The 26734-nt window shown below is 44.7% G+C and overlaps 1 protein-coding gene across 1 annotated transcript in view; it reads left to right on the forward strand.

Moving 5' to 3' along the window:
• Positions 1 to 26734, forward strand: part of LOC129697689 (dynein axonemal heavy chain 8-like) — a 474747-nt gene that overhangs the window by 234718 nt on the left and 213295 nt on the right. The window contains exons 45-50 of the mRNA XM_055636398.1: positions 3331 to 3509; positions 7806 to 7993; positions 9666 to 9752; positions 12120 to 12227; positions 15912 to 16046; positions 26519 to 26680. Coding sequence (XP_055492373.1) covers positions 3331 to 3509; positions 7806 to 7993; positions 9666 to 9752; positions 12120 to 12227; positions 15912 to 16046; positions 26519 to 26680 — 859 coding nt within the window. The remainder of the gene's footprint in view (positions 1 to 3330; positions 3510 to 7805; positions 7994 to 9665; positions 9753 to 12119; positions 12228 to 15911; positions 16047 to 26518; positions 26681 to 26734) is intronic.

Here is a 26734-nt window from a genome sequence, read left to right on the forward strand (position 1 = left end):
GGTTGAGACCCTTCTTCAGACTGACTGACTGACTGAGTTACCCCAGCATTTTGTCCCATTTAACTGTGTTTGGCTCGTATCCCTCGAAATCTCTGCTGTCGATATACCTGTCCAAATTCATTTTTAATGCTGTTATAGTGCATCCTTCAGCTATCTCCTCTGGCAGCTCATTCCATATATCCACCACTATGAGAGTGAAAAGGTTGCCCTTCAGGTTCTCTTAAATCCTCCCCCCCACCTTAAATCTATATCCTCTGTTTCTCGATTCCCTTGTCCTCTGTAAAAGGCTGTGCATTCATCCTATGAATTCCCTTGATGATTTTATACACTTCTGTAAGATCACCCCTAGCTCCCTGCATTCCAAGGAGTAAAATGCTAACCTGCCCAACCTCTCCATAAAGCTCAAGCCTTTGAGATTTGGCCACATCCTCTTAAATCTTCTCTGCATTCTTTCCAGCTTAATGACATCCTATAGCAGGGTGACCAAAACTGACCACAATATTCCAAGTGCGACCTCATCAATATCTTGTACAGTACAACTGTCATGTAACGTCCCAACTTCTGGTCTCAATACCTAACTGATGGTGGCCAATGTACCAAAATCCTTCTTGACCACACTATCTACCTGTGATGCTGCTTTCTGGGAACTCATCATCGGCGGCCACTCAAAACGAGTATGACTGTCGTCTCCTCTCCATAGGGTCGTCTACTTGTGGGTCTGCAGATGTCTGTAGAGGCCGATGCGCGATCCACACACCGTGGGCAGTGCAATGTGGGCAGTGGAGACTGGCGGTGGTTGGTAGTTGTCGAGTCCCCGTCTCTCTCTCCTTACGGTGCTCTGCGACACGGCGAGCCTTGCAGTACCCTACTAGTCACTGCCTGCCATTGTGAAAAGGACCCGTTTATTCCTACTCTTTGCTTCCTGTCTGCCAGCCAGCCAGCTCTCTACCCAAATCAATACTGAACCCCCAATAACGTGTGCTTTAAGTTTGTATACTAATCTCTTATGTGGGACCTTGTCGAAAGCCTTCTGAAAGTCCAGATATAACACATCCACTGGTTCTCCCTTAACCACTCTACTAGTTATATCCTCGAAAAATTCTATAAGATTCGTCAGACATGATTTACCCTTCATAAATCCATGCTGACTTTGTCCAATGATTTCACCACTTTCCAAATGTGCTGCTATCCCATCTTTAATAACTGATTCTAGCAGTTTCCCCACTACCGACGTTAGACTAGCTGGTCTGTAATTCCCCGTTTTCTCTCTCCCTCCCTTTTTAAAAAGTGGTGTTACATTAGCTACCATCCAATCCTCAGGAACTACTCCAGAATCTAAAGAGTTTTGAAAAATTATCACTAATGCATCCACTATTTCTGGGGCTACTTCCTTAAGTACTCTGGGATGCAGCCTATCTGGCCCTGGGGATTTATCGGCCTTTAATCCATTCAATTTACCTAACACCACTTCCCGGCTAACTTGGATTTCACTCAGTTCCTCCATCTCATTTGACCCCCGGTCCCCTGCTATTTCCGGCAGATTATTTATGTCTTCCTTAGTGAAGACAGAACCAAAGTAGTTATTCAATTGGTCTGCCATGTCCTTGTTCCCCATGATCAATTCACCCGTTTCTGACTGCAAGGGACCTACATTTGTTTTAACTAATCTTTTTCTCTTCACACATCTATAAAAGCTTTTGCAGTCAGTTTTTATGTTCCCTGCCAGTTTTCTTTCATAATCTATTTTCCCTTTCCTAATTAAGCCCTTTGTCCTCTTCTGCTGGTCTCTGAATTTCACCACTACCATGGTGAACAATACAATACTAGTGAAAACTGGAAGAACAATACCTCAAATTCGGCTTGCATCGTCTGTAACTTGATGGTATGAATGAGGAATATTTTCATTTCAGTTAACCTACACCTTGTGTTCCTTTCCCACTCGCATCCAGGTTTTCACTCCATTTGTTCTCCTTATCCATCCCTCCCACCCTCCAGCTGTTTCCAAGATTCATCACCCTTTCCCGTCCAATACCATTTGCCCATCACCCACGTACCTATCCACTTGTGTTTATTCTCCCTTTGTTACCCTTTACTATCCCCTCCTACTCCACCAACTGGTTCCATTTGCCTTTATCTGCTTCCATCTATCACCTACCGACTTCTGTCTTCACCTTTCCTCGCTAGGATCCATCTACCCATCATCACTCCCTCATCAGTTTCCACTGATCGCCGACCAGTCTCTGTCTCATCCCTCCCTCTCATCTCTATATATTAGCTATCTACTCTTTGCACTCTCAGTTCTAAGGGTCTCAACTATCCTTTCTGACCAAAGTGTTTTACCTGCTGAGTATCTCTAGCAGTTTGTTTTTTGTTGCTTCAGATTCCGCAGTCTCTTGTATCTCCCTTAAACATTGTGGTTATCTTTTATGAATAAAAAAAGCTAGTATTTATGATTCATTGCCGCAAGTTTATCCATTTCAAGCTCATGTCCATTATTCCATCTCTTTTGTCACAAACTTTGTCTCCAAATCTCTTGTTGCTTGCTTGCTTAAGATGTTGAAGTAGTTCACCACAGCAACTGAGATGAACTGACATTCTATACAATTGAGGGAATCTATCGAGCAGAGAGAGGCCAGTTGACCCGCCATGTTCATGTCAACCAAAGGCGGCATGGTGGCACAGCGGTAGAGTTGCTGCTTTACAGCGTTAGCAGTGCCAGAGACCCTGACTACGGGTGTTGTCCGTACGGAGTTAAACATAGAAACATAGAAAATAGGTGCAGGAGTAGGTCATCCGGCCCTTTGAACCAGCACCGCCATTCAATAAGATCATGACTGATCATTCAAAATCAGTACCCCCGTTCCTGCTTTTTCCCCATATCCCTTGATTCCCTTAGCCCCAAGAGCTACATTCTCCCCATGACCGCATGGGTTTTCTCCAAGATCTTCGGTTTCCTCCCACACTCCAAAGACGTACAGGTTTGTAGGTTAATGGGCTTAGGTTTGTATACTTGGTATAAGTGTCAATTGTTCTTAGTGTGTGTAGGCTTGTGTTAATTTGTGGGGTTGCTGGTCTGTGCGACCTCAGTGATCCGAAGGGCCTGTATCTCTAAACTAAACTAAACTATAACAAACATTCAACTTGGGTTACTCCCATTTTCTAGAACTTGATCCATATCCCAGGCTCTTTGGACTTGAAGTCCCATCTGGGTACATTGTAAATGTGGCCCATTTTTCACACTGACCTCGATAGTTGTCTCCTCTATTGACTATGCAACATGTGCCTGTTGGATTGTCTGCCCCACTGATCATCATTTGTTTCCAATTGTAGATGCTATATCACCTTAGCACAAGCTTTATGGATGAATATGGGAGGTGCCCCTGCTGGACCTGCCGGTACTGGGAAAACAGAGACCGTAAAGGACATGGGCAAAGCTCTCGGAAAATATGTCGTGGTGTTCAATTGTTCAGACCAAATGGATTTCAGAGGATTAGGAAGAATCTATAAAGGTAACACTAGACGAAAATACAAACAAATAATGCTTTGGCAGCAGTAACTACATTAGAAGCCCATGTCCATCAAAATGCTGACTGCTCTTAAGACATTGCTCTCAAGAATCGAGATGTGTAATTTTTTCAGTATTAAGAGAGCCAGTTTTCTTCCGATTTTATTTGTGAATTACAACGGCAGAATCCAGGTTAATTTCCACTGCTTTTTCTTCATTTTAATCAAGTCCTTATTGTAGTGGTGGTGACCAGAACTGCACACGATACTCCAGTTGTATTTAATTAAGTTTTCAGCCTGAAGAAGTGTCCCGACCTGAAACGTCACCTATCCATGTTCTCCAGCGAGGCTGCCGGAAGGGCTGAGTCACTCCAGCATATTGTGTCTTCATTTGTATACCAGATTTTCAGTTGCATGCTTCAATTAAATTCAGTTTAGAGATACAACATGGAAATAGGCTCTTCGACCCACCGAGTCCACACTGACCATTGATCACCAATCCACACTAGTTTATGTTAGCCCACTTTGTAATCTACACATGACAAATTATAGAGACCAATTAAACTTCAACTCCGCACGTCGTTAGCATGTGGGAGGAATCCGGAGCAGAAGAAGCCCATGCGCTCGCAGGGAGAACATGCAAACTCCACACAGACAGCACCCAAGGCCAAGGTGGAACATGGGTCTCTGTAAGGCAGCAGCTCAACCAGTTGCACCACAGTGCCGTCCATTTTGGTCAGGCTCAACCAAAGTGTTGGAAGTACAGTTTGAAACACTATGGTCTGGCATCCTGTGTTCTGGCAATGCTGTGCTCTGGCATGTTTTGAATGTGTTGTGCAGATGTCTACCACTCAGTTTAGCAGCTGAAAGCAGTTAGCATTATGGAGTGACTGCTCCTGGTGGGTGTATAAAGGGAAGCGGGCATGTTGAGGTGCAAGTGCTGTGAGGACGGCAATTACGAGGCTTTGGCGTGAGATGATTCAGCGTAGAGGGTGATGGTGGGATAAGTTACGGTCTGTATTTTTCTTACTTTTAGACAATAGACAACAGGTGCAGGAGTAGGCAATTCGGCTCTTCGAGCCAACACCGCCATTCACTGTGATCATGACTGATCATCCACAATCAGTACCGTTCCTGTCTCCTCCCCATATCTCTTGACTCCGCTATCTTTAAGAGCTCTATCTAACTCGCTCTTGAAAGCCTCCTGAGAATTGGCCTCCACTGCCTTCTGAGGCAGAGAATTCCACAGACTCACAACTCTCTGTGTGAAAAGGTTTTTTCTCATCTCTGTTCTAAATGGCTTACCCGTTATTCTTAAGCTGTGGCCCCTGGTTCTGGACTCCCCCAACATCGGGAACATGTTTCCTGTCTCTAGCTTGTCCAAACCCTTAATAATCGTATATGTTTCAATAAGATGCCCTCTCATCCTTCTAAATTCCAGAGTGTACAAGCCCAGCCGCACCATTCTATCAACATATGACAATCCCGCCATCCCAGGAATTAACCTCGTGAACCTACGCTGCACTCCCTCAATAGCAAGAATGTCCTTCCTCAAACTTGGAGACCAAAACTGCATACAATATTCCAGGTGTGGTCTCACTAGGGCCCTGTACAACTGTAGAAAGACCTCTTTGCTCTACTCAACTCCTCTTGTTATGAAGGCCAACATGCCATTCGCTTTCTTCACTGCCTGCTGTACCTGCATGCTTACTTTCATTGAGCAACCTGTCCAAGTCACCCTGCATCCTCATAGCATCCTCCTCACACTGCCACCCAGCTTTGTGTCATCCGCAAATTTGCTAATGTTACTTTTAATCCCTTCATCTAAATCATTGATGTATATTGTAAATAGCTGCAGTCCCAGCACCGAGCCTTGCGGTACCCCACTAGTCACTGCCTGGCATTCTGAAAGGAGTTAATCCCTACTCTTTGTTTTCTTCACTGCCTGCTGTACCTGCATGCTTGAAAGTCCATGAGAAAGAAGGTGAGTGACAGGGAAAGACAGATTTAAAAGATTTTACGAAGGGGAAATCATGCTTGACTAATCTTCGGGAATCTTTTGAGGATGTAACTAGAAAAATGGACAAAGGGAGAGCCAGTGGATGAAGTGTACCTGGACTTTCAGAAAGCATTTGATAAGGTCCCACATAGGAGATTAGTGGGCAAAATTACAGCACATGGTATTGGGGGTAGGGCACTGACATGGATAGAAAATTGGTTGGCAGACAGGAAAAAAAGAGTAGGGATTAACGGTTCCCTTTCAGAATGACAGGCAGTGACTAGTGGGGTACCGCAAGGCTCAGTGCTGGGACCACAGGTATTTACAATATACATTAATGATTTAGATGAAGGGATTAAAAGTAACATAAGCAAATTTGCAGAAGACACAAAGCTGGGTGCAGGGTGGAGGCCAATTTTCTGGATGCTTTCAAGAGAGAGTTTGATCGAGCTCTTAAAGATAGAGGAGTCAGGGGATATGGTGAGAAGACAGGAATGGGGTACTGATTGCGGTTAATCAGCCATGACCACAGTGAACGGCGGTGCTGGCTTGCAGGGCCGAATGGCCTACTTCTGCACCTATTATCTACTGTCTGTTGTCTATTGTCCAATCACTAACATAATACCCCATCATCACCATTGCCTCCTATGACAAGATAATTTAGGATCTTATTTGCCAAAGTTTTGAATACCCTGGGTTATAACATTTTGGACTATCCCTCCATTAGATCCTTGTCAAAGGCCTTGCTGAAGTCCGTGTAGACAACATCAACCACACTGCATTCATAACATATTTTTAAAAAACATTTAAGTTAGTTCAATGGGATCGTGTACGAACTAAGCAATGCCAATCACCCATATATTTATTTGTTGTGTTAATGTGCCTGTAAAGCTGCGGAAAGTAAGAATTTCATTATTTTCCATGCCAAATATCTGCCCACTTACTTAATCCATCTGTATATATTTGAAGATGGACACAAAATGCTGGAGTAACTCAGCGGGACTGGCAGCATCTCTGGAGAGAAGGAACGGGTGATGTTTCGGGTCGAGACCTTTCTTCAGGCATCCCTACACATTTTATCTGCATACCTTCGATTTAAACCAGCATCTGCAGTTCTTTCCTACTGTATACATTTGAAGCCTCCTCGTATCCTGTTCATCACTTAGTTTGCCATCTACCCTTGTTGCGTTAACAAATTTAGCATCCATACCTTTGACATCTTCACCACATATAAATTCTAAAATATTTGTTTCCCAATACCAATCTGGCACCACATACAAATGTGAATAATTGTACCAGCTCATTTACTGTAGTCATAACAGAGCTGTTTTGCCCACAGCTTGATCAATGAATACTTTAAGAACATTTATTTGAAATTACCTAATTGGTTTTAAATCCATTGAATAACACTTTCTCAATGGGTCGATGGTTAAAAGGGTCAAGAGGGTCAAAAGGGTCCTGGACGTGCATATCTCTGAGGATCTTTCCTAGTCCGAGAACACTAATGCAATCATCAAGAAAGCTCATCAGCGCCTCTACTTCCTGAGAAGATTACGGAGAGTCGGCTCACGGAGGACTCTCTCTCTAACTTCTACAGGTGCACAGTAGAGAGCATGCTGACCGGTTGCATCGTGGCTTGGTTCGGCAACTTGAGCGCCCTGGAGAGGAAAAGGCTACAAAAAGTAGTAAACACTGCCCAGTCCATCATCGGCTCCGACCTTCCTTCCATCGAGGGGATTTATCGCAGTCGCTGCCTCAAAAAGGCTGGCAGTATCATCAAAAACCCACACCATCCTGGCCACACGCTCATCTCCCTGCTACCTCCAGGTAGAAGGTACAGGAGCCTGAAGACTGCAACGACCAGGTTCAGGAATAGCTACTTCCCCACAGCCATCATGCTATTAAACCTGGCTCGGCCAAAACTCTGATTATTAATAACCACTTTCTGCTATTTGCTAACTATCAGTTTATTTATTCATGTGTATATATATTTATATAATGATATATGGACACACTGATCTGTTTTGTAGTAAATGCCTACTATGTTCTGTGTGCTGAAGCAAAGCAAGAATTTCATTGTCCTATCAGGGACACATGACAATAAACTCACTTGAACTTGAACTCTTTTTAAGTTTTAATGTTACAATTTAAAATTAGTTTAAAAATATCCATATCCCTTCATCCCTTCTCTTGGAATGTAAACCAGTTAATTACAAGGTTTTACCAATATGATTCTCATTGAAGGTTTTCTAATTCCCTGTATGATTTTTTTAATCTGTTTGGATTACTATTTGCCTTTTAGGCTTGGCCCAGTCTGGATCGTGGGGCTGTTTTGATGAATTTAACCGTATTGAGCTGCCGGTATTGTCTGTGGCAGCCCAACAAATTTACATCATTCTTATTGCGAGGAAGGAAAGAAAAAAAGTATTTATCTTCACTGATGGAGATAGTGTATCACTTAACCCAGAGTTTGGAATTTTTATTACAATGGTAAGAAAGCAAACAATAAGATGTAATGAAGCAAGATGGAGTTTGTATTGATTATCATTGCTTTGTCTGTTTCGGATGGATAATGAGTTTCTGCAATATCATAAAATGGACTATATCAAGTTAGCAGGGCAGTTTGTGTCTTTTCCAGTTTTTGCTTCATCCATACATGATGACAACAACCATGAGTTGTGGTGACTCTGATGAAGCCGAATTTTAGTTAAAAATATAAGAAGATATTAAATTGGTTTCTGGGCTAGTTTACAGCTTATATTTAGTCTCAAATTAGGCTTGCCTTAGGTTGCGGGTGTGTGAGATAATAAATCCTATAACATTGTCTCCCAAGTGACAGGCAGAGGAGAAGCTAGAGAGATAGCTGGTCAAATCTTTGAAGTGAGATGCCATAAAGCAAATGACCTATGTTTATGGGGGTAGGAGGCGATAGAGGAAGAGAGACATAGTTGGTCACATCTTTGAAGCAAGAGGCAATAAAGCAAATGGCCAATGTTTTTAGTATATCCTGTACCATGTAAACAAAAGGCCTTTGATGTGATGCAATCTGTGGAAACCTTTTCCTGTACCTCTGACATGATTAATCTGTGGAATGTGCTAAGGGGCCAAAAAAAACCTATTTAAGGCAATGTAATTCTGTTGTTCAGAGAAGAGGACCAAGGACAGTTGAGTGTCTACATTGGTCACTTAGCTGGAATTCTCGCTCCCTTCCATCGGCCGATGTTAAGTAAAGTTTTGAACTGGTCTACCAAACAGTTTGTGTGGTGTCTGTTTATTAAGAAGCGAACCTGGTTTAGTAGTTAAAATAAGTAGCTTTTTCAACTCCAGAGTAATCTATCTTGTGGATTCAAAAACAATTTCTGTTTTATTATCCAGCATGTTATAGAGTTTTAGAGCAATACTGTATGGTAACAGGCCCATCGGCCCAACTTGCCCACCAGTCAACGTCCAAGCTACACTAGTCCCACCTGCCCATGTTTGGTCCATATCCCTCCAAACCTGTCCTATCCATGTACCTTTCAAACTGTTTCTTAAATGTTGGGATAGTCCTTGCCTCAACTACCTCCTCTGGCAGCTTGTTCCATACACCTACCACCCTTTGTGTGAAAAAGTTATCCCTCAGATTCCCATTAAATCTTTTCCCCTGTAGAATTCCCTGCCACAGAGGGCAGTGGAGGCCAAATCACTGGATGGATTTAAGAGAGAGTTAGATAGAGCTCTATGGGCTAGTGGAATCAAGGGATATGGGGAGAAGCCAGGCACGGGTTATTGATTGGGGAAGATCAGCCATCATCACAATGAATGGCTGTGCTGGGTCGAAGGGCCGAATGGCCTCCTCCTGCACCTATTTTTTATGTTTCTATGTTTCACCTTGAACCTATGTCCTCTGGTCCTCGATTCACCTTCTCTGGGCAAGAGACTCTGTGCATCTACCCGATCTATTCCTCTCACGATTTTATACACCTCTATAAGATCACCCCTCATCCTTGTACACTCCAAGGAATAGAGTCCCAGCCTACTTAACCTCTCCCTATAGCTCACACCCTTTAGTCTTGCCAGCATCCTCGTAAATCTTGCCAAAGCTTGTCAAGTTTAGAATGGTTGATTAACTATCTTTTCGTATAAAATGGCTGAAAGATTGTCTTTGTTCACTTCCTTGTAGAATCCTGGCTACGCAGGACGCCAAGAGCTGCCAGAAAATCTGAAAATTCAGTTTCGAACAGTGGCTATGATGGTGCCAGATAGACAGGTGAAAGAAGTTCTATATGTTTATGATCCTAATATATGTTTCAAAAGATCTCGTTTTAATTAGATTCCATTTAATCAAGTTCTGCAAGTTAAAATGATGAATATGGAATTAAAGCTATATTATTTGTTTAACCAGGGCAATGCTTGCAACTCCACTTAAAAGGGAATAATGTGGGCAATCCAAATCTAGAATGATATAATGTAGCAGATGAATATTCAACCCATTGTCTCTTCATCAGTCATTTCAAACACCAATCCCCAGCTCTTTCTTTATTTCCCTTCAGTCATTTTTCCTTCCAGTGTTATTCAGTTTGCTTTAGAAATGTGAATATGTTTCATCCACCGTCAGCTTGGTTTAAGAAGTAGAGACAAAGTTGGACAAAGGTCAGTGACCTGCACATCAGAAGTAGAGAAATTATTGAAGAGGTCTTCAGGGATAGGATCCTGAAAAGCTTAGACATTCATCGGTGATCACTCGAAACTAGTATGTCTGTCCTCTCCTGAGGACACCTGTGCATGACTTTGTTTAACATGGGGAGACTGGTGCACAGACAGCCATCACACGGTCCTTGACAGATCTGAGTCAGGATCCAATTGCATGGAATCCAACGCTTTTCTGCTGCAGCCTTTAACAAGTAACAACAAGTAACAAGTAGCCTTTATTGTCATTCAGACCTTGCGGTCTGAACGAAATTTTGTTGCCTTGCAGTCCTACATATAGTAAAAATGACAAAACACACAATAAACTCAAATTAACATCCACCACAATGAGTTCAACAGGCACCTCCTCACTGTGGTGGAAGTCTTAAGTCTTTGTCTCATCCCTTCTTAGCTCCCTCTGCGCCGAGGCCGCTGCCGCTATCCCAGCTGCTGCTGTTGTCCACTGGGCCCGCGGTCTGGTCGAGTGGCCGCTGCCGCCGGAACGTGCCCCAGCTCCGAGTTCTGGTCGCCGCTGCCCCCGCTCCTAGTCCAGGTCGCCACTGTCGCTGTCCCCGCTCCGATGCTGTGTGGCCGCTGCCGCTGCCCACGCTCCTAGTCCAGGTCGCCACTGTCGCTGTCCCCGCTCCGATGCTGTGTGGCCGCTGCCGCTGCCCACGCTCCTAGTCCAGGTCGCCACTGTCGCTGTCCCCGCTCCGATGCTGTGTGGCCGCTGTCGCTGTCCCCGCTCCGAGGCCAGGCCGCCGTTGCCGCTGCTGCCGCCGCCCCAGCTCCGAGGCTGGGCCGCCGCTTTCGCTACCGCTGCCGCTGTCCCAGCCGCTGCTGCTGCCGCCGTCCCGGCTCCGATGCCAGGTGGCCGATTCCGCTGTCCCAGCTCCGAGGCTAGGCTGCCACTGCCGCTGTCAATGCCGCCGCTGCTGCTGCCCCAGCTCCGAGTTCTGGTCGCCGCTGCCGCTGTCCCAGCTGCCGCTGCCTCAGCTCCGAGGCCGCCAGCTCCGCCATTAGGCCTCAGCGCAGGTGGAGACGGGGGATACGACAAAATAAGTCGCATCCCCCAAAGGAAGAGACCAAAAAACGTGTCCCTCCCCCCCCCCCCCCCCCCCCCCTCCATACACAACATAATAAACCAAAGATCAACTAAACAGGACAAAAGAACAACACAAAAAAAGGAAAAAAAAAGACAGACTGCAGGCGAGCCGCAGCTGCTAAGTCAGCGCCGCCATCTTTTATCCGCCTTCCCAGCCGTTGTGACGCTCCACTGAGGTCAGCCATCATCCTCCGCCTGTTCCACCGTTGAGGTCTTGGTTGGATTGCTCTTTGTCAGAGACCTCCCCATCGACCTTACCGCCATGGGTGGCCCTACCAGGAGTATAGCTCCAGACGGCATCGCTCTCAGGATCTCAGGACCACACAAGCTTCTCCACCACGACAAGGTGACAATCCATGGAGCTTAGACATTAGGGATAGTTAATATGACCTTCTGTGAGGGAGGCCATGTGTTACAAATGACTATTTATTTTGAGGAGGTGGTGATGATTGATGAGGATACGGAAGTAGATGTTGTGTGGATGGATTTCAGTAAAGCATTTGACAAGGTCTACATTGGTAAATTGATCCTGTACATTAAGGCACATGGGATCCATGGAAACTTGGCAGATAGGATTCAAAGTGAGTTTGGCCATAGCAGGCAATGAGTAATGATGGAGGGCTGTTATACGGACTAGAGGTCTGTAATCTGTGGTGCTCCACAAGGATCAGTCGGGACTTCCGTTGTAGGGATCCTTGCAATGATGATATTGAGAATATTCCTTTCAAAAAGCAAACAAATCTGAACAATCAGAGGACATAAATTAAAATTCATTAGAAAAAGCTTTCGTCTGCTTTAGGATGAAACGTGACGCATTAGTAAATGTAATATTATCTGTTTCAGATCATTATAAGGGTGAAACTTGCCAGTGTGGGATTTATGGATAATGTGTTGCTGGCTCAAAAATTCTTTGTGCTTTATAAACTGTGTGAAGAGCAGCTCACAAAGCAGGTAATTAATAAACCTACATTAAACGTTAAATATGCATGCCTGAAATCAGATGGGGTTTTGACTGTGAATACCCTGTACTAACATTTACTGGATGAAATGCTTAACATTATTCACAGTATTCAGTCAAAAATCCTACCTTATCTACTATGAACAGCCACACAATGAACCACCTCTTGTACTAACATGGTTTTGTTTAAGAATGAACTGCAGATGCTGGAAAATTGAAGGTAGACAAAAATGCTGGATAAACTCAGCGGGTGAGGCAGCATCTATGGAGCAAAGGAAATAGGCAACGTTTCGGGTTGAAACCCTTCTTCAGACTCTTGTACTAACATGGGCTTGTTTTCTAATTGTGTTTTTCCACTAATGTCTTAAGGGCCTGTCCCACTGTACGAGGTAATTCAAGAGTTCTCCCGAGTTTTCCCCTGATTTGAACTCGGACAATGTTCGTAGCGGGTCCGTAGGAGTTCGTGGATGTCTCGTAGTGGCTCGTAATGCTAACGGTAGGTACTCAGGAAACCCGGTAAACTCGTGACATTTTTTCAACACTGTGAAAAATGGCCACGAGTAAAAAAACATTTGTGATGAAAATATTGTACTTTTTATTCGTACGAGCCGCTACGAGACATTACACAAACACCTACGGACCCGCTACGGACGTTCTCCAAGTTCAAATCAGGGAAAAACTCAGGAGAACTCTTGAATTACCTCATACAGTGGGACAGGCCCTTTACATTTGCAGTCTTTTTCCTTTCACTGTCTTGTAGAATGTATGCATAAATATACATTGATATTGGAAAGTATCCAGGGAAAGTGCCAGGGGTCAGGGAGGCGTGGGTGGGGAGGGATAAATACATCAGGCAGTCTCAAAGGAAGTGGTCTCAGCAGAAGGCGGAAAGAGTGGGGAGGAGAATATGTGGCTGGTGGGGAGAAGAAGTCATTGTTGATGGTTTGGGTCAAAACCCTGTATCAGGACACAGTGGAGAGGGAAGAGAGTCACAATACAGACAGAGAGGGAGAGGTGTGAGTGGCCAGTGGGCAATGGGTGGGTGGCGGAGGAGGGATGGAGATCGATAGGGGTGGAAGTGGGGTCAAGTGGAGATGAGAAACTGTTGGGTGATAGATTGAGGCAAAGAAACAAAAGGCAGAAGGAGCAAGGTGGATGGGAGGGAAAGGTAAAAATGGAGAGAGACAGCAGAATGAAAAGCTGGAACACAACGGCTAACAGCGCTGGAAGAATAAAACAGGTGAAAATGGGAACTTTTAGGAGAGAGTTAAAGAGCAGATGCAATCAGAACTAGATGGGTGAGCGGGAAGGAAGCTGGTGGGTCAAATGCATGAGTAACATGTGAATGGAACAGGGGGGAGAGGGGACGGAAGTGGACAAAGTCTACCCACCCTCTCCCTGTAGCTCACAGCCCCTGCTCCAGGCATCATTCTGGTAAACCTCCTCTGCACCCTGTCCAAAGGCTTCACATCCTTCCTGTAATGTGATGAATAGTGGTGGCATGCAACACTCTAGATGCAGCCTAACCAAAGTCCTGTAAAGCTGCATCCTGACTTCCTGATACTTATACTCGACGCCCTGATGTACTGGAGCAAGAATGTGTGCTGTTGATTGCTTAATATTCAGTGTTGTTCGTCCTTCTCAGATCATGAATCAATTGGTAGATTCATGGAGAGACACAGACAATGTGCAGGCTTAGGCTGGTTGTGTGTAGTAATATTCCTGTATTCATGATACAAGGCAGCCTGGCAATGAGAGAGATGCAGCTGACATCTCTATATTGCCTGCCCAATACCGTCTCCACCAGCAAGATGCTGTGATATCAGTTGATCAGAAACTTCTGAACCACTCACAAAATACTGGATCTAAGAATGGGTTTGTGAGTGGGCATTCGATCGTGTACAATTCTGATCCCAAATCCCTAAAGTCTTCCAACATCAATAAGAAACATCAGGAGCGTCAAGAAGCAGAACAAAATACAACCTTAAGTATTCATGGTCTCCAATATTGGTCCATTTCTGCTGCATTATGTGTTGTGCCAACATGCCTGCACAATCTTACTCAATTTTATTTCACATCTCCTCCCAAATGCATAACTGTGTGGCAATATACTGTAAGAGCAATAACATGATCCACCCACACCATCCTTTCCCCAGATACTTTCCCCTGCAACACCTGTCCCTCTACCTCCTCCCTCGCCCCATCCAGGGATCCCGGCTGTCCTTCCAGGTGAGACAGAGCTTCACGTGCACCTCCTCTAACCTCATCTACTGCATCTGGTGTTCCCGATTTGACCAGCTGTCATTGGCGAGACCAAGCATAGACTCAGTGACCGTTTTGCTGAACATCTGCACCCGGATGTCCTGGTTGACAACCATTTTTAAGCTTGAAAGGGTTCAGAAAAGATTTACGAGGATGTTGCCAGGACTAGAGGGTGTGAGCTATAGGGAGAGGGTTGAGTAGGCTGGGTCCCTATTTCATGGAGCGCAGGGGGATGAGGGGGGATCTTATAGAGGTGTACAAAATCATGAGAGGAAGAGATCAGGGTAGATGCACAGAGTCTCTTGCCCAGAGTAGGGGAATCAAGGACCAGAGGACATAGGTTCAAGGTGAAGGGGAAAAGATTTAATAGGAATCCGAGAGGTAACCTTTTCACACAAAGGGTGGTGGGAGCAAGCTGCCAGAGGAGGTAGTTGAGGCTGGGTCTATCCCATCGTTTACAAAACAGTAAGACAGGTACATGGATAGGACAGGTTTAGAGGGATATGGACGAAACGCAGGCAAGTGGGACTAGTGTAGCTGGGACATTGTTGGCCGGTGTGGGTGGTTTGGGCCGAATTGCCTGTTTCCACACCGTATCACTCTATGACTCTATTACTCTAAATGCCCTTCCCATTCCCACCCTGACCTTTCTATCTTGGGCCTCCCCCCGTTGCCCAAGTGAAGCCACATGCAAACTGGAGGAACAGCAGCTCATATTCTGCTTGGATAGTCTACAACCCAACAGTGTGAACATACCAGGACTCCCACCTATATCCCCCCCTCCCCCCTCCTTCAGCTTATACTTGTGTAGGAAAGAACTGCAGATGCTGGTTTAAATCAAAGGTAGACACAAAATGCCGGAGTAACTCAGCGGGACAGGCAGCATCTCTGGAGAGAAGGAATGGGTGGCGCTTCAGGTCAAGACCCTCTTCAGACTGAAGAAGATCGCCTTCTTCAGACTGAAGAAGTCTGAAGACCCTCTTCAGACTGAAGAAGTCTGTAGAAGGGTCTCGACCCGAAACACCACCCACTCCTTCTCTCCAGAGATATGCTGCCTGTCCCTACTCCAGCATTTTGTGCCTACCTGTCTTATACCTATTGTTCTTGTCTCTGGTCTTTATTCTAACCATCTTCCAGTCAAAAATTCAAAATTCTGTGAAAATGAGCAAGTACTTCCACACAGAGATCTGGGGTAAAACATGGTGGGTGATCAGAAGGGGTGATGATGGATGGACAATAAATATTGCCCTTTGCAGTGAACCACATGCTTGTATATAAATTAAAATGTCAAACATTGTATGCTGTTTTAATCTGATTTTTGCTGATATTTTCTTTCAAGATAAAATATGTAGTGAATATCTTTATTCCGAATAATTGTTCCATGAATAATGTTATTGTCATATTCATTACACTAGGTTCATTATGATTTTGGTTTAAGAAACATTCTCTCTGTACTGAGGACGTTGGGAGCTCAGAAGAGAGCACGGGCTGAAGACAGCGAGTCAACAATTGTGATGAGAGTTTTGAGAGATATGAATCTGTCTAAATTGGTAAGTACAATTGACAAGCTATTAATTGCATTCTGTGTGATATTCTGCCGTTTTCTGATGACTGATACTGTACTAAGAGGCAGCAGAACCAAAGAAACATTAAGATTTATGATATACGATAACTACTGCTACTAAGAATCAGATTTAAAATGTGTTTCATTCAATTGCCCGTGATTTGGTTTTGGAAGAAGAGAGTAAAAGGTCGGCAGCAGCAGTGTGGTGTACATACGTAGGACGATACCTTTATGACTGATTTCAATTCAACAGAATTTACACCAAGGATTATATTGCAAAGTGTGAGAATACAATCAATAAGATTTGGCAGTTTAGTCATTTTAACGTTAATTTTACTTCGGAGTCACGTGAGTGACTACGTGAAGAACCCACCCAGCGCGCAGGCGCGGCATTACGTCAGCAGTGCAACAGCGGCAGCAGCTGGAGCCAGGCTCTCCAGCTGCAGCATAAAGACGAGACCTCAGGTAAGTGCCTTTTTTGTTTCAGAGTCGCGCTAGAGAGAATAATGGCCTCTCGCAAGCGACCAGCCAGGAGGACTGCCTGCCCTACTCCACCCGAGGACGGGTCCATAGCGGGACGGCAGCCTCTCGCAGCGGAGGAGCTTTTTCAACGCTCCCGCTCACCCGACACCGAGCCGCCCCCAGTGCTGCAAATCTCGACGCCCCGCACAGGGAGGAAGGCGACACAGAAAACCGACCGGCCGGTGTCCTCCGATGATTCGGAGGAACGGGAACACTCTCCCCCACCGAAAAGGGGAGACGTTCGGATGAGCTGCATGAGGCAGCTCCTCGAACGTATGATTAATGAGGAGATGCGGCATCTCCCAGGAGGACGGGCTTTGGCCTCCTCCTCTCCACACCCTTCTGTACCCTCTATATTCGAGGGCAGTAAGGGAGGCCAGGACTGGGCTGGCCTATCCCAAGGGCAGGCGGAGGATATCGTCAGCATGCCGGGCGTGCCGGAAGAAGAGCTACTGGGTGTAGTGGGCCGATATGCGGCACCACCAACAACTGGGATGGTGTTGCCACCCAGAATGGCGGCAACTATAAACAGGCTGTCCAACAACCCGCTGCAGGACAAGGCTGTCCAGCAGGCCCTTGACAACTACATCGCGCCCGAAAATTGCGAGGCGCTGAAGGTCAAGACGGTAAATGGGCAGATCTGGAACCAGCTGGGGCAGCACATAAGGGCTCAGGAGGTAAAAATGCAGCGAGTCCTGAAGCTACACTCAGCAGCCGTCCCCGCCTTTGCTCGGTCAGTTGGGGAGGAAGACCTGACCATACCCCAGCAAGATGCCCTCGCACTGATGTGCGGCACCACGTACGAGCTAAACAACCTACGGCGGGACAACATCAGGCCTGCCCTCAACCCAACATATGCGGGCCTCTGTAAAGCTCCAGCGCCCGAACGACAGGCGCTGCTATTTGGTGCGGATCTGCCCAAAAGGCTCAAGGAGTTGGAAGAGGCGGCAAAACCAGTAGGCCTCATGAGGGCAGGGCCAGGACCGAGCAGGGCGAAGACACCCAGTTGGCCGCACGCCTCGGCAGCCACCAGCAGATACCGAGCTGGTGAAAGCCTGGTGACCGCCTCCCACTACCCCCAGTGCTCTTTTTTAGAGCGGGGCCCAGGGCGGAGCCGTGGGAAGATGCGCCGCCCCACCGCAGCACCAACACGGACAACCTTGGGCCAGACCCACCGGAAACGACCCCACAAGTGAACATGGAGGTAGGTGGGTCTGGTTCCTGTCAACATACACAGACAAAGGGTGTAGTATTAACAGGGGGACGTTTGAGGTTCTTCAAGCATGTTTGGTGCTCCCTTACTAACAATCAGTTTATACTCAACAGTATTAGTGGATACAAGATTGAATTCAAACCAGGCGTAGAACCGCCAGTTCAGCACATGCCCCAAAGGGTGTTCCTTCCCTCGGCAGTTGAGAAGGTAGAAGGACAAGCTGAACTTGATCGGCTCGTGGCTAAAGGCATCATAGAAATGACCACACACGAGCCGCAAGAATTTGTATCAAATATTTTTCTCAAAACTAAAAAAGATGGTGGATGTCGCATTATTATTGACCTGACATCACTTAATCAGTCTGTTGAGTATCAACATTTCAAAATGGAGACATTTGTCACTGCCAGACAACTGATCTCCAAGGGATACTACATGGCAAGCATAGATATCAAAGATGCTTACTATTTGGTACCCATTCATAAAGATTACTTTAAATATCTGAAATTTATCTGGAGGGGCCAGCTATGGCAGTACCGAGCTTTGCCCAATGGTTTAACGACAGCTCCCAGACTATTTACGAAAATTCTTAAAGTGGCCATGAAGAAATTGAGAGAATTAAAACATTTAGTAGTGGCCTATCTGGACGATGTTCTCATATTAGGAAGAACACGGGATCAAGCTGTCGCAGGAGTGTTAGCCACTAAACAACTCCTTGAAACTTTGGGTTTTATCCTCCACCCAGATAAATCAATATTGGAGCCTACTACTAACATGGATTACTTAGGCTTCACTATTGACACGATTCACATGACTGTCACTCTGCCCAGAAACAAAACAGTTTCACTCATTGAAGCTTGTAGCCATTTAATTGCCACACCGCAACCTAGAATACGGCATGTAGCCAGAGTTATTGGCTCTATAGTAGCAGCATTTCCGGCTGCCCAACATGGGCCCTTGCATTATCAAAATCTCCAAAGAGCAAGGACTCATGCATTACGCCTTCATAGGGGGCATTATGATCGCAAAATGGATTTACCCGCTGAAGCCAAATTAGAACTTCAGTGGTGGGTTGACAATATCTGGCACAGTCACAGTCCTATCACCGCAACCAATCCTAACATAACCATTGCAACGGATGCCAGTGCTTTAGGCTGGGGAGCTACTAACTCCAAAGACAGCACAGGTGGCAGATGGACTAATTCAGAGGCATCGCTACTACACTCACTGGGCATTAACTTTTTGGAAATGCTCGCCGCCTTTTATGGGCTAAAAGCATATGCATCTGGTATGCGACACGTGCATGTTAGAATTATGATCGACAACACTACGGCAGTATCTTATATCCAGCACATGGGTGGCATTAAATCAGTATCATGCGACAAATTAACTGCTATAATCTGGCAATGGTGTGTCGAGAGACATATTTGGCTATCAGCTGCCTATTTACCAGGCAAGCTAAATTTAGTGGCGGACACCAGGTCACGAAAATTCAACGACAACATCGAATGGATGTTGGACCCAAAATCATTTGCTAAAATTATCAAGCAATATGGTACGCCAGATATAGATTTGTGTGCGTCTAGGTTAAATCACCAACTACCCATGTATGTGGCTTGGGAACCAGACCCAGAGGCAGCAGCGGTAGATGCCTTCACGCTGGACTGGGGAAATTTCTTTTTCTATGCTTTCCCTCCCTTCTGCCTCATCAGTCGGGTACTCCAGAAAATTCAGGCAGACTCAGCCTCTGGCATTCTGGTCGTGCCCGACTGGCCTACCCAACCATGGTTCCCAATGTTCCACGACATGGTGGTAGAGACACCAATGGTCCTTCAACACCACCCCCAATTATTGACTCACCCGGTAACTGGCATTAGCCATCCATGCCACCAAAAATTGAAACTCCTGGTTTCCAGATTTTGAACAGGCCTTACCGGGGATTGGGGTTATCAGACAGAACAATCACCACCATGTCGGCATCCCTGCGAGTTTCCACCAAGAAACAGTACCTGACCTTCATCAGGAAATGGGAACAGTACTGTCTGGACGCAGGGACATCCTACACGACGACTTCGATCTCGGATGTGCTGGAGTTCCTGGCCCACCTGCACCATGATCTCAAGATGAGCTACAGTGCCATCAACACGGCTCGGAGCGCACTGTCCGCATATCTAATGCCGATAGAACAGCATAGTGTGGGATCCCACCCTCTAGTCATCAGACTCCTTAAGGGGATCTTTAATACCAAACCCCCTACGCCTAGATACACTCACATGTGGGATGTGAGTGTAGTTCTCACACACCTTCGAGGTTGGCCTCCGGTGGGATCCCTGAGCCTGGAACAGGCCACTTACAAAACCCTCATGCTCATGGCGCTTGTCTCAGCTCAAAGGGTCCAGTCGCTCCATCAGCTTAATCTAAACTACATGGTGACCACCCCAGATACCATTACTTTCACTATGCCGGGGTTGGTAAAACAAAGTAGACCAGGTACATCAAACTCCCCGATGATCTTCCGGGCTTACCCTCCAGAACCTAGGCTGTGTGTGGTGACCCACCTTCAACATTATCTAGACACTACCCAAACGCTAAGAGGGAGAGAGAAAGCCTTATGGGTTAGCCACAGGAAGCCTTTTGGACGGGTAACCAGCCAAACATTATCCAGATGGTTGAAACAGGTCCTCAGCATGGCAGGGATTAACACTAATGTTTTTAAATCCCATTCAACCAGGGCAGCGTCCACCTCAGCGGCGGATAGGATGCAGGTTCCCCTCGACCACATCCTCAGAGCAGCGGGATGGTCAAGGGAATCGACATTCCAACGATTTTACAACAAACCGCTGATGGAACAGGACGTCTTTGCGGATACTGTTTTACAAACCGCAAAGTTATGATTTAAAGCCCATGGGAGCTATTTTGTTTTTGTTATAGTTAATAAATATTTCTTTTATAACTAAACAAACTTGTTGGTCTCTAGCTACCACTTCCTCCCTCGATGACCTTTCGGCAGTGAGTGATATAACTGTTACACGGTTTGAAATCACAGACCTTTGAAGTCTTCACGTAGTCACTCACGTGACTCCGAAGTAAAATAGTAAGATTAAACGAGTACTTACCAGTACGAAGTTTGATCTGTATTTTATGAGGAGTTACGATGAGGGATTACGTGCCCTCCGCTCCCACCCTCATTATATAGATCAAATTCGGACTAATGTCTCGTTGGTCTTCACTATCTTTACTTCAACTAGTGTCTATCTGTGATTCCACACCGCTGCTGGGAAGTATGCCGCGCCTGCGCGCTGGGTGGGTTCTTCACGTAATCCCTCATCGTAACTCCTCATAAAATACAGATCAAACTTCGTACTGGTAAGTACTCGTTTAATCTTACTATTAATTTGTAATTAATGTCTTAATTCTATAATTTAAACCTTGACCTTACCCAAGGTAAACAAGCATACATCATGACAAACATGAGATCTGATTACGTATTCTGGATCTTCAGGCATAGAAAGGATAGATATAAATTAATCCAATTCTCACTGTCTAGTAATTTCTTACAAATGTCCAGCTTGATGAGTAGGAATTCTAATTCTAATTCTGGCACCAACGTTAATACTTTGATGTATCAGTGATGAGGGAACATGAATGTACTATTGTAGTTGGTGCAGAGCCTTCAGCACTCAACTACATCAATCCTATCATTGGGGTTATTGAAACTATTTGGATGTGTCCTGTAACGAGAGCTGGATTGTCAGTGTGTGGCCTCTGAAGATTATAATTTAGCCCATCATTCTCATTTCCTTTCCTGTAAAAAGCCAATTATTCTTCAATTAATATCATGCTCATCAAATACATGGATTTATAGAGTCATAGAGCACAGTGATTGTCCATGCCGACCAAGATGTCCATAGTCCCACTTGCCCACGTTTTGCCCATATCCCTCTAAACCTCCTATCTATGTACCTTTCCAAATGTCTGTCAAATGTGGTTATAGTAGCTGCCTCAACTAACTTCTCTGAAAGCTTGTGTATGTACAGATTTTATGTACATCAATGAGATCACTCCTCAGCCTCGTGTGCTCCAAGGAGTAAGGTCCTAGTCTGCTCAACCTATAGCCCAGGCCCTCTAGTGCTGGTAACATCCTTGTAAATCTTTGCTGCATTCTTCCCATCTTAACAACATAGTTTTCATCTAGACTGTCCTTAATTAGCCCATCCTCCTTCAAATGTGAGTAAATCCTAACACTAAAATATATTGTTTTTACTAGATTGTCCCTATTTCTTCACTGATGTGGGGGTGGAGGGGGCGGGAGGAAGAAAGGAAGAGGTGGAGACAGTGGACTGTGGGAGAGCTGGGAAGGGGAGGGGATGGAAGGAGAAAGCAAGGACTACCTGAAATTGGAGGTCAATGTTCATACCGCCTATGTTCTAATATTATATGCCTGTGCGCTCTCTCACAGCCTACTGTCTCTGCACCTTCCTTTCTTCATCCCCCCAGCCCCACATCAGTCTGAAGAAGGGTCTCGACCCAAAAACGTCACCTATTCCTTTGCTCCATAGATGCTGCCTTACCCGCTGAGTTTCTCCAGCATTTTTGTCTACCTTTGAGTCCACACTTGGCCTCACTGATGTAAAGGAAGCCACATCAGGAACACTAAATGCAGAAGATGAGGTTAGAGGAGGTGCATGTGAATCTCTGTTTGACCTGCAAAGACAGTTGAAGTCCCTGGATGGATGTGAGGGAGGAGGCATAGGGGCAAGTGTTGCATTTCCTGAGGTTGCAGGGACACGTACCTGGGGAGGGGGTGGTTTCAGTGGGAAGGGATGAGTGAACCAGGGAGTTGCAGAGGGAAGTGTCTCTGCAGAAGGCAGTAAGAGGTGGGAATTGGAAGATGTGACTGGTGGTGGGATCAGGTTGAAAGTAGTGGAAATGTCGGCGAATGTGTTGGATGCAGAGGCAGGTGGGGTGAGAGTTAAGGACTAGGGAAACTCTATCCATAGAACATAGAAGAGGACAGCACAGGAACGACCCTTCAGCCCACAATGTTTGTGTCAAAGATGATGCCAATTAAACTAATCTCATCAGCCTATACATGATCCATATCCATGTATTCCCTGCACTTCTATGTACCACTCTAATGGCCACTTAACGCCATAATCATATCTGTCATGGTAACTGATATAATAATATTTAAATGTATCACGTGTTACTATGAGTCAGAAAGATAAGAGGACATTCTGTCCAGAGTAGGGGAATCGAAGACCAGAGGACATACAGCAGGTCCAAGGTGAAGGGTTTAAGGTGAAGCTGCCAGAGGAGGTAGTTGAGGTTGGGACTATCCCAACGTTTAAGAAACAGTTAGGTAGGTACATGGATGGGACAGGTTTGGAGGGATATGGACCAAGCGCAGGCAAGTGGGACTAGTGTAGCTGGGACATTGTTGGCCGGTGTGGGCACGTTGGGCCTAGGGGCCAGTTTCTACACTGTATCACTCTATGACTCCATTGTTCACAAGCTAATGGAGAAGTGGAAGGTCAGAACCAATCTCTAGAGAAGAGGTAGCAATGTTACAAAATTTTGAGATTTAAAAAATCAAGTCTGCAATTTATCCCATCAGATAAAGCATAAAAATAAATTTAATTTGACATCTAATTCACTTTCATATCTTCAGTATTAAAAAAGTTATGGCCATTTTCATACTCGGAAATTAGCATCTTGTTCCCTATTGCTTTTCCATTAACTTAACACAAAAGGCTCGAAGGGCCCAATGGCCTACTCCTGCACGTATTTTCTATGTTTCTGTGTATGTGAAATGGTATCACCAGTGTGATGGTCCAGGGATACTGCAAACTGAAGTTGAGACTGTGGGGGATCAGGCTCATGTCTACCAAATTGAGGAGCCAAGAATGCACAAGTCTGAGGAGGAGACCATGCAAAACCAGAATTGAGATAATGTACTGGTGGAACAAGACATGACTGATCAGAATCCAGTACCAGTGCAAACAGAGGCAGTGGCCAGGCCAAAACGCTAGACAAGACCACCCAAGGGATACGAGGACTATGAGATGTATTGACATGTGGAAATTATGCCTTATCAATGTAACGAATGCCAGATCCCAAATGGTGTTGGAATGTTCAGTTTGCAATGTGGTGATGCGGATATCCGTTTTGTTTGTTAAAGGAGGGATGTCATGGTAACTGTCGTCATATTTAAATGCATCATGTGTTACTATGAGGCAGAGAGGCCAGAGGACACATGTTGCCAGGATGTAAAGGAATAGCGGCAGGGCTGCCAACTCTCACGCTTTGAGCAGTGAACTAAAACATGATTTTAATACATCAAATTAAAACAAAATCCTATTCTGGGACGGGGGACACCCTTCTTCCACATCCTCTCCCCACTCGGTTGCTCCACTCCCTCACCGGGTACCCCCAAGGCCAGTGATCTGTGATCGCACAGCCTCCACCCTTTCAAAAACGCTCCAATCCAATTTAAAGCATATATATTGTATTCAAGTGTAAGTTAAAAGACTCGCTACAGTATGCACCATATGCACAATTTCAAGCTGAAAAATGCAAACGTACCGTACCAATGGGAGGGGGACACCCTCATCCCATCGTTTGTGTCACTTGCATAGGGAATCATCTAACATCTCCAAATTGAAATAGCATTATAATTTTACTAGTAAGTTTTAAAATAGTTGTATCCCTTGTTAATTATCAGTATTCATGGAGCATTCCATTTTAGCAATATTATGGTAGATTAAACTAAGCCAATAATTTTTCAATTAATAATGTCATTCAAGAGAGATTCAGTCTCTTGTGTCTCTAGATTTTCTTTCCTGAATGGAATGATTATGCTGTGATTTAAGGAAGAAAAAAGGAAAAAGCTCATTGTGGAAAGAACTAAGTTATTTAAAGTGTTATTTGGGATTCTGTATAAATACATAGTACATGTCACACTGAAGATTTTAATTTCATTGTACATGTATATTGGATTAATTGTTTAACTTGCTAGATAGCTGGATAGGGACATCCAGCGAGTCCAGTATAGTCACTATACATGTACAATGAGATTAAAAGCAGCTCGTACTCAGTGCATGTAGTTGGAATATACTGGGCAATTATTTCACAAGTGCTTAAAGTAAATCCTGAAAGAACCAATGACTTCTACTGTTATTAACATATTTAGAATTACTTGGGATAGATCAATAAATATTTTAACAGAATCTTGATTTTTTGTTTGGATCATGTTTTGAAAATGGGGTGGTTAAAACTGCTGAATTCCACTGTACCAGAAGATTATTGAGTTTTAAATGTGAGCCAAAAATGCAAAACCTGTACTTTGTCAAGCTGGAAAATCTTGCACTGAGTACGAGCTGCTTTTAATCTCATTGTATATGTATAGTGACAATAAATGGCATATCTATCTATCTGCCTAATCCAAAAGTTGTAAATCAGAAATAAAATAGTAAAAATGCTGGAGTCACTAAGTAGTTCAGACAGCATCTGCAGAGAGATCAACAGTTAATACCTAATCAATGACTTTTAAAAGACATTTAGACAGTTGCATGGATAGAAAAGGTTTGGAGAAATGTGGGCAAAACACAGGCAAATGGAGCTAATTCAGGTAGGCAAAGCTGAATTAACATGGATCAGTTGGGCTGAAGGGCCTGTTCCTCTATGTATAACCATGACTTCTGGTCTTTTCTCATGAAAGATCATGGACCTGAAACATGAACTCTGATTCTAGCTGATGAGGTATTTCCAGTATCCTCTGGAAAGTTCACATTGAGGAAGATCTGCTCCTCTATCAGGAGAGTCTTTTTTCCCTTGTTCACTTTCATTGGTCTCTGTCTCCCTTCTGTTTTCAATCCAACTGCATGATATGTCCAGACTGTTGCCATAGCAATAGCAATTCTATAGCAAGATGATACATCTAATGGGATTAATCAGACCATTTTCCCTTTTCGTACAATATCTTTAACATGTGTTCATGTACATTCTCTTGCTGCCTCTCCTGTTCCCACCTTAAGCTCAACATATGTAGTGTATAGGAAGGAACAGCAGATGCTGGTTTAAACCGAAGATAGACACAAAATGCTGGAGTAAGTCAGCGGGACAGGCAGCATCTCAAAATGGGTGAAATTTCGGGCCGAGACCCATCTTCAGACTGAGAGTAAAGGAGAGATATAGACGGTGATGTGGAGAGAGATATAGAACAAATTAATTAAATATATGCAAAGAAGTTACAATGATAAAGGAAACAGGTATTTATTAGCTTCAAGTAATCCCTGCATTCCCTCGCTCTCACCATTCCTGCCCCACCTAAGTCGTACCAGCTTCAAAGTGGTCTTGTTGAGTCTCATTGGCTGTACTCATTCTCACCTAACAAATAGTTAACAATGGCCTGTTTCCTTTATCATCATTACTTTTTTACATATCACCATTCATTTCTTCTATATCTCTCTACATCACTGGCTATATCTCTCGTTTCCCTTTCCCCTGACTCTCAGTGTGAAGAAGGGTCTCGACCCAAAACGTCGCCTATTCCTTTTCTCCAGAGATGCTGCCTGCCCCGCTGAATTACTCCAGCTTTGGGTGTCTATCTAGAGGATAGATGTGATTTGATCAAACTTACACCATTATTATGACAGTTGTTGCAATTTCTTGGTAATATTGTTCTTCAGTATATGAATAAATATTGAATTGCATCTCATTAACAGGTGGATGAAGATGAGCCTCTCTTCCTTAGCCTGATCAGTGACCTCTTCCCAGGGATACAATTAGATAGTAGTACCTATGTGGAATTACAGGCAGCTGTCACCAATCAGGTGGAAATTGCAGGATTAGTTAATCACCCCCCATGGAACCTCAAACTTGTTCAGGTAAATACTTATAGACAAAATATTGACAATATAACAATGTCAAGATTGCATTCT

Source organism: Leucoraja erinacea, chromosome 5 (assembly GCF_028641065.1).
Source record: "Leucoraja erinacea ecotype New England chromosome 5, Leri_hhj_1, whole genome shotgun sequence".
In the NCBI taxonomy this organism is placed as follows: Eukaryota; Metazoa; Chordata; class Chondrichthyes; order Rajiformes; family Rajidae; genus Leucoraja; species Leucoraja erinaceus.